At 36.7% G+C, this 9397-nt stretch overlaps 1 protein-coding gene across 1 annotated transcript; it reads right to left on the bottom strand.

Annotated features, from left to right (window-relative positions):
- Window positions 1–74: 74 nt before the first annotated feature.
- On the bottom strand, window positions 75–9292 carry gpr20 (G protein-coupled receptor 20). Its single transcript, XM_027149725.2, has 2 exons — window positions 4237–9292; window positions 75–2312 (listed from the first exon to the last, which is right to left on the bottom strand). Exon 2 carries the CDS (start codon window positions 2306–2308, stop codon window positions 1223–1225), a length of 1086 nt encoding a protein of 361 aa, XP_027005526.2. The 5' UTR covers window positions 2309–2312; window positions 4237–9292; the 3' UTR covers window positions 75–1222.
- Between the last annotated feature and the right edge of the window lie 105 nt (window positions 9293–9397).

The raw sequence follows: 9397 nt of genomic DNA, 5'->3' as shown, positions 1-9397 counted from the left end.
ACACACACACACAAACACACACACTATATATATATATATATATATATATATATATATATATAATCCACTAGCTATTTTCTTTTGTTGTAATTTTGCTGAGTACCTAGAGTACCAATATCTCCCTCTTGTGGAAAACGATCTGCTAGCACAAACGTATGAATGAGTGCATTATGCACAGTTCCATGTGGTGGTTCACTCAAATCCTTTTTTTTTGCTGTCTCTAATGATTCATTAAACAAACTGTTAACTATTATAACATTTATTATAGTATGAAACAGTAATAATGTTATCCTGAGGAACAGTATCTGAAACCCCTCAGAGACACGTTTAGGCACTTTAGGGATTTGGGAACTGTCAAAATCTGTTTTCCATAAGAGTTTGACAAAAATGCATTTCTGCTGTTCTTTATTCCTATCACAGGGCAACACACACACACACACACACACACACACACACACACACACACACACACACACACACACACACACACACACACACACACACACACACACACACACACACACACACACACCTACAGTCAGAATGTAGACTCACAATCCACCTACCTGCATGTTTCTGTGAGGAAACTTGAAAACCCAAAAGAACATGCACTCCTACTATACAATAACTTATGTGAACACCAGAAGATGTGTCTTAATAGACATATTCTCCACCAGTATTGTATTAGCTGTTCTTATCCTACAAAACAACACTACTGAAAATGAAACAGAAATGAAACAAAAATGTTAGTAAATGTCAATATCTTGAATGAATGAAAATCTAATATTTCATATAATGGGCTAATTATATAGCAACGAAAGACCAATAAGCTTATTTCTGGATAGATATTTAGCCATTTCAAACAGTCATACTCTATTGGCAGATACTTTTGCTTCTCAAAAGAAATTAGAAATAAAGAATAAAGAATGAAAGAAGTGCTAGGACTGAGCAAAATTATCCATCAACAGAACCAGACAGTCACAAGCTTAAAATAAAAAATCTACAAAGTTAATAATCTTAGATTTGTTTTAGAACACATAAAGAGAAATATTAGTTGATAAATATGTCGTTTTTGCAGTGAGTTGTTCTGGTACTGAACAAACAGCTAAACAAATGATCTCATTCGCTTTGAATTCATTATATTTAAATTTTACACAATCATAACATATTAAAATGATAAATAAAAATTTTTAGCTAATTATTTCCAATAAACTCTACAGCTTTATCCGTCACCTTCCTTTTTAGGAGAATTCATATTTATCATAATCATGCTGTTAGAGATGGCACAAACGGTGCCTGAACCTCTAGAGCTTTTGTGCATGCTGATAATGTCACCACTGGTCTGTTCTTCCTTGGCCTTTTGTAAAAACCTCTTCATGGTAGATTGGAAGTTGGTGGTGACGAAGCAGTAGACGACCGGATCCAGGCAGCTATTAAGGCTGCTGAGTGTGACAGTCACATGGTAGATAATCACATGGTGGGGTAGATCAGGGTGGAAGTAGACCAGAACTTGGCAAACATGAAAAGGTGTGAAGCAGACGGTGAAGATCACCAGTACTGTAGTGAGTAACTGCACAGCCTTCATTCGCCTGTCCCGGCTTTGCTGCATGAGGCCTGGGCTGGATAGTGCACACATAATCCTGACCGTGAACACCACAATGATCACCAAGGGCAGGAAGAACTCGAATACAGTGAGGGCGAAGAACTTGGACACGCAGCAGGCTGAATGTTTGAAGGCTGTCGTGAGGAAAGAGTAAGTGACAATGATGGCAAACAGCCAGATGCAGATACAAACCACTTTGGCCATGTTGCGGCTGCGCCACTTGTGAGAGGACTCTACCTGTACGATGGCAAGATAACGGTCCACACAGATGCTGGTGAGGAAGAGGATGCTGCAGTACATGTTGACAAAGTAGCTGAATAAATGAATATAAGAACAGTTCAAGCACCTGCCTCCGCTGTAATACAGTATGATGCGGGTAGGAAGTGACAGGTTTACCAGAAGATCTGTGATTGCTAGGTTAATAGTATAAATAACAGATGTGGACTTGGACTTTGTACGGAAACAGAAGACATACAAGGCAAGGCTGTTGAGAGCCATTCCCAATATAAAGATCAGAGTGTTAATAACCACCAGAGCAATCCACAGGCTATAGAAGTCATTATAGAGACCCTCATCCAGATGTGCCAGTCTATGCAGATAGGGTTCACGATTTGATGGAGAACAATTGGTGGGGACTGGTAGTGTCATTGTAGATGTGACATTCAAATATAACGACTCTTCAGTTCCATTCATCCTTCTGTTCATGTGTCTGAAACGTGAGAAGGAAAAAAAAATAATTTACGTAAAGGTCAAATCTTTGTTTCAGCCGGCTTGTTAGGAAATCAATCCTTTTATGCGTGATGTTAACCATACACAGATAATTCAAATTCTTCACAACATTTACATTATTTAACCAAATATTTAGTATGTCCACATTTAAAGGGAAACAGCAACAGTCACTATGCTGCTTTCACAGTAGACTATTACATAACTACAAGGCTGATTAACATCAATTAACATTTGCATTCTTGGTAGAATTGATATAACGTAATAATATCTGCTGCAGTTGCATTCTATCTGTTATTACTATTTTCTTAAAAAACAACAACAACTTCATTCTTCCTGTAACATGATGCAATTTATTTGCAGTTTAGTTTATGATGTCATCCGGTGTGACTTCTAATGATTATTGACTGACTGCTTGGTGTGTCACAAGATGTTATGTTTGTTTATATAACTGATGATTGAGAGAATTAGTTCCAATGAATAAACCACACACTGGTTTATATCTAAATCTAGTGTATGTGTGTTATCTGATAGCTCCTTTAATTTTTCCTCAGCTTCAATATAACATAAATGCACAATAAAATGTCTCATTTTAAAATGACATTTTAATCCTCTCTTGATGATGCTGTCTTTTAAAGCATTCTCTCCTGTAAGACACACATATTTTGCTATAAAATATTCTCTGAAACATACCATTTTTTAACCTCAGTGGAGCAGTTTAGTACTTAGTACACCACACCTACTGAAAAATAATTAAATAAATAACAGGCAATGAACTGTGACAAAGCAACAAGAAACTATTTAATTTAAACTATTTAGTACAGTAGAACTGTGAGTCATAATTATTGAAAACAACAAACTTTAAACAGATAAAACTTTCAGTGGTTAAGGTGTTGCATATCTACAGCATGGATCATGAAACATTATGTGACACACACACACAGACACACACACACACACACACACACACACACACACACACACACACACACACACACACACACACACACACGCGCGCGCACACACACAAACACACACACACGCACGCACGCACGCACGCACACACACACACACACACTCACCTATCTTTGCATTTCTAAAACTGCATGGTTTACCTCTTCATGCCTAATAGCAGTGTTCTTCATGCAGGGTCCAACAGATGCTTCTCTCAGGCTTTGTATCTGTCTTGAACTCCAGAAAGCACTTTGCATGCAAAACATCACACTCTCAGAAACTGACCGTATGAAGAAAATCCCTCTGCCTATATCTCTACCTCTAAAATGTCTTTCTCATCCCGATGTCTACCATTGAGTCTCTCTATTTTCTCTTTTCCTTCTCTCAATCCCTCCCACCCTACATCAACAGAGCCCATGTTAACAGGAAAGGAGACTGACATCAGTCCACTCCTGACTTACACACTGCACCTGAAAACTCACAGACTCTAGTATATAAGAAGAGTCTGTTATTGTTCTTTAATTGCATTACTGAGGTGGAAACAACAGGTCAAACACAAACCTTGGGAGAATCCACAGCATTTCTGTAACTCCCGTATGCAGTTATTTGATTGAGGCAGGAATTTGATCTGCCAAGGCCTCAGTGTTATGTTAGCTGAGTGGATATTAGATTATGTTGTCTTTTGTATGTACAACATATAACTATAGAATTAAGTCTCACACCGGTTTAAATGTGAGACACTCATTGCTAAACCAAAGATACCATTTCCTTCAGACGGAGCGAATATCCCACTGTATGTCATGATCATCACCAGGCACAAATAACAAATAAGCCTGCAATGAATAGAATTTGTTCCATTTCAGAAGAAGGAAACATGTGAAGGATCAGTTAAAGGATTTGTAAAGAAAAAGTCATTAATAGACTAGTTCCAAAATATCACAGAATTTGATTACCAAACGAAGCAAAATGGTGGCACCGCTCCAGGGTCCTGGGTTCAATCCTGAATGTGAGTTTCTGTCTGTGTGGGGTTTCACACATGCTCCCTGCAACCATCTAGGCTTCTTCTGGGTTCTCCGGTTTCCTCTCGATGCCCATGCTGTCGGGGTCCTGGCGAAGATAAATGTAATACCTTATTAACTGTGTGATTTTACTATACAGTGACTAATAATGTACTATAATACACAGAATATGTACAAGTTGTAGGTTCTTTACTTGAATATGTGCAAGGTGATCTATAGCTTATTATGATGTATAAATTCTATGCATGCGTAAGTAAATAAAATGCAAACTAATTATTATAACGTATTCTCCAAATCTGCAACTGTTTATGGTTCATTAGAAACGCACCTGAGCGATTCTTTGCAAAGCCAGCAAGATGTGATATGTTTAAGTGCAGTTTATTCTGTGTGACATAATTATAACAGAATACCATCGTCTAGTGGAAACAAAGCACTGCATTTTATTTATTTATTTGTTTGTTTGTTTATTTATATCAGCTTCATACCTAAAAGTGCTTCACAATAAATAAAATGTAAAAATAAAATGCCAATGTAGTTAATACCATTAACAACAATCTAAAACGATCTTAAATCTACTTTTTAGAAAAAGCGAATTATATAAATAAAATGGAACATAGAATGAGAAAAAAAAAGGTTTTTTTTAAATCTATATTTTTACTAATAAGAGTTAGTGCCAGACAAATACACAGCCACCATCCACTTTATTAAGAAAACCTGTATACCTGTACATTCATGTAGTTCTTGAATCAGCCAGTCATGTGGCTGGGACTTTAATAAATCAATTAATATAATACAGAAATGTTCAAAATACCTCAAACTTTTCATTTTCAATACAGTGTTGAAGATGCTGTATAGAGAGATAGTATAGTTAGTATAGTATAGTTAGTATAGTATAGATTTCAACTGTATTGTTGAAGTCTTAGAATCACATATTGCTTGTATTGGAGACATGATATGAAATTTGACCTTTTCACCTCCGCTTCTCTGGCATGTTTAAATAAGAATTTACACCACATCATAGCTATAGAGGCTTGGAATCCAGGTGGTTGTTTAGTTATAGTAAAGTCTGTCTCACATCCGCCTTACTCAAAATCCGATAAAACACTGTTTCTCTGTCCTACTGTACATCCACAAGCTGGGCTACTAGCAAATCCTACAAATAACAGCGATTCAAATATGCCAACAGAGTGTGTAAAACAAAAAACACTTGCTCCTAGACTACAATTTTAAAATACAGTCTGTACATGCAATTCCACAAGCTTTGTATAATCTCAAACATTAATTCCTACATCATGGAATCCTGAAATGTTTATGAAAGCATTTAAGCAAAGCACCATGCAAATATTTTTTTATCATGCAACCTGATAAATACACAGATCAACGGAGACAGGATATCATCTGCTGAATACAGAAACACAAATCACTAAGATCACTAATACTATTAATAAGTCAGATAAAACTCTGGTAAAAAACTGAAAATGTGTTTTCAACACATTAACATCATCCAGCTATTCAAGCATTAAGGCTTATTACATAAATGTGTACAATCGTTTGACTGTTTAAAGCTTTTCTATTACTAATCTTTGTGTTGACATTTTTTTACGTTCTTGAGGTTTGGATTAAACACAGTTGATGTGATTAGTCAAGCAAGCTAATAGCTATAAAAATGCAAGAATAGATCTAATATGCCTTATGCAGTATTTCGTGGTGGACTGTGATTTCTTACATTTTCAAAATAAATAAATAAAATAAATAAAAATCACAGAGGCTACTTTGAGAAGCTCTGTTTTACACTGAATGCCAAAGAATCCACCGCCACGCAAATACATTTCCTCTTAAGAATGGAAATCTACAAAATGACACAAGCTGACTTCCTGGTACCACTTTTAGAGTGGAAAATTACTCCATCTCCTTGACTCGCTTTAGCAGAATCAATATACTGAGCTTCTGCTTTTCATCAGCCGTGTGAGGCTAAAGACTCATCTCTGGCAGGTGACACTGTCTCCTGAGGAGAGCTCTGAGCCTTTGGCCCAAAGCTGCGAATAAACCTGCTAAAGGAAACGAGAACAAGGTGCCTGACCTCTGTTCACACCCACTTAGACAACCTGTGTTGAGCCGCAGCTCAGCACAAACTGAATCATTCTAGCAGTTAATATGCAATGCAGTTAGAAATGTACACTTTCCAGCTACAGGGACTTTTGTTCAGTCTGAGTGCAGGATTCAGGCTGCCTCAGTGTTGTACAGGAAGGGATAAAAGCTTAGAAGAGTGTCCCAGGATGTTTAGAAGAGCTTTTTTAGAAAAGGACTATAAAGTTCATTACTATGTGACATTTGTTTCAAAACATATCTACTTTTAGAATGCTAATAGACCTTTAGCTTAAACACTATTATTCATTCCTGGAACAGTTCTTTTCTATGTACTTTTAGGGGATGCTTAGAAGTGTAGCATCTAGAAGGACTCTTTGCTTTGTCCTGATGGTAAAGTTGCATATTGCAGAGACCTGAAACGTTTTGGAAACTTTTTAGGTAAGTTCGGAACTCCTTCTGAATATACAGTTAAGGATGTATTACATAGATATTAATTGACATCACATTCAAAGGGTGCATTAGGTTCTCATGGTCAGGTACATAATTTTAAGTGATTATTCATTAATATGTTTTAAAATCTACAAGCAATGTACAAACAAAGTTAAAGCAAAATAAAGATAAATCTCAATAATGACAGCCCCAGGCAAAATAAAGTCAAGAGGCTAGTACACTTAGCTATAAGCTACTATCTGGTGAATCATTGAATGATCCCTGAAATTGGCACACACACACACACACACACACACACACACACACACACACACACACACACACACACACACACACACACAAATTGTTCCCTATCACCAATCTGTATATTATTAACTAGGATTACCAGGTTGCGGTAAAATTTCCAGCCAAACTACATCTCAAAAAGCATGTTAATGAATTTCATCTACAACATTTGAAAATGTTACACAATATGGTGCACACACATTTCTGATATACAGACACTCCATAATCCTTTTTTTATTTTGCAAAATATTAATAGGAATAGTCCTATACGCACAGACACACTGTCTGTACTTACCCTTTGCCTTTAATTTTAAATTGAATTTAAATTTAATATTAAATCCAGTCCTAATGACTCCAATTTATTTTGAAATTTACCTAATTAGATGCAACCCTGTCATAAACTTTCCTGTCTGCTGGGGAAAAAAAAACAAGCATGGAGCAGCATGTTTCCTTCCTCAAACGGGAATTGTTGCAGCTCTCATTTTTATTCAGTATATGCAATAATACCTCCGTGGTGCTAAAAGTGTCTGTGTCTTTTATGGTGCTAAAAGTGTCATCCAGAAAAGTGACCAAAGCAACGGAACACAAGCCACCACCTTAACAGAGATATTTTTCAAAGGCAATTATTAGTTTCCTGTAACAGTCACAAAAACTCTTTAGAACAAGTTAAAATGCCAATTTTTTTCCGAAGTGATGCCATTTTTATTCTTCTTCTATTTCTGTGGCGGGTACATGGCTTAATCTCCAGCAAGAAATACTTCAACATACAGTACTCCTGCAATATTCTGAAACATGTAGCCTACACAAACTGTGCACTTTATTAGGAACACCTAAACATCTATTCATTCATGCAATTATCTAATCAGCCAATCACTTGGTGACAGCGCAGTGCATAAAATCATGCAGATACAGGCTAGCAGCTTCAGGTAACGTTCACATAAACCATCAGAATGGGGGAAAATGTGTGGGGTGACAGACTGGCTGCTTTGAGTATTTTTATAAATGTTGATATGCTGGGATTTTTATGCAACAGACTCTAGAGTTTACTCAGAATGGTGCAATAAAGAAAAAAACATCTAGTGAGCTGCAGATGTTTGGAAAGAAACACCTTGTTGATGACCGAGTACAGACTGGTTCAAGCTGACAGAAAAGACAGAAAAGATACAATAACTCAGATATAAAGATAAGCACTCTGTACAATTGTGATGAGCAGAAAATACAGCCAAGTACAGACTCACCTACACTAAGACAGAAAAACTGGAAAAACGTGGCCTGACCTGATGATTCTCCATAACGTCTACAGCTCATATATGGTGGTGAAGGATGTGTAATGGTGTGGGGAATGTGTTCTTGGATTTCTTTGGGCCTGTTAATGACAATCAATGTCACAGTGTATTTGAGTATTATTTGCTGACCATGTTGCACAATTTAACCCATCTTCAATTGACTACCTACAAACTGGTTTCCTGAACATGACAGTGACTTCAGTGTTCCTCGGTGTGACACCGGATCTGAATCCAGTAGAACACCGTTGGGATGTGGCAGAATGAGAGATTTACAACATGAAAGTGCACCCAAATAACCAAAATAATCTGCATTAGAATGAAGGGAATCCCTAACCAGTATTCGTATAATGCTACTAATAAAGTGTTTGGTTTGTGTACAGTGATAATGAGTGTTTTAATAATAAGATAACCGGATACAGAGGCATATTTACATGTTAGATTTCCTATACCAGTGCAAAAGCACAGAAATAATTGTTTCATGGTTCAGCATTCTTGATGTGTGCAGTGGAAATTTTTTGAATTATTTTTAATGCACTATGCGACCCTAAATTTAGCACTGAATTTAAAAGAAACAGCTGTTATATGGATTGTACACTTCTTTACTGCAATGCAGTGTGAATTGTAGTATCTGAATAGTAGGTCTGTATGTTCAGACTTGCATTAAATGAATATGACTTTGGCCCTGGTTATGCTACCCTATAGTAAAGTTTGTTCATACGGTTAGGTTTTGGACAGGGATAGTAAGTTTTTTAGCCTAGGTTCAGGTGGCATTATCATTTTCCTATAGATTGGCGCAGGTTGGGCTAGTGTTACTAACTTGCTTTGGCCCAGGCTAGGATCACTGTTTTTGTATGGATAGGGCTGATGGTAGTATTACTGCATTTCTGTGGTTTGTGTTGGGCTAGGATAAGGAGGGGTCTAGGGTAAAGTTTGGTCTAGGTTTAAGGCTATTTATAGTAACATTTGCTTATACTGAAAATTATTAC

This window comes from Tachysurus fulvidraco, chromosome 3, assembly GCF_022655615.1.
Source record: "Tachysurus fulvidraco isolate hzauxx_2018 chromosome 3, HZAU_PFXX_2.0, whole genome shotgun sequence".
NCBI lineage: Eukaryota > Metazoa > Chordata > Actinopteri > Siluriformes > Bagridae > Tachysurus > Tachysurus fulvidraco.
Note: the sequence above shows the minus strand (reverse complement) of the source record. Positions and strands in the feature narration are given on the sequence as shown.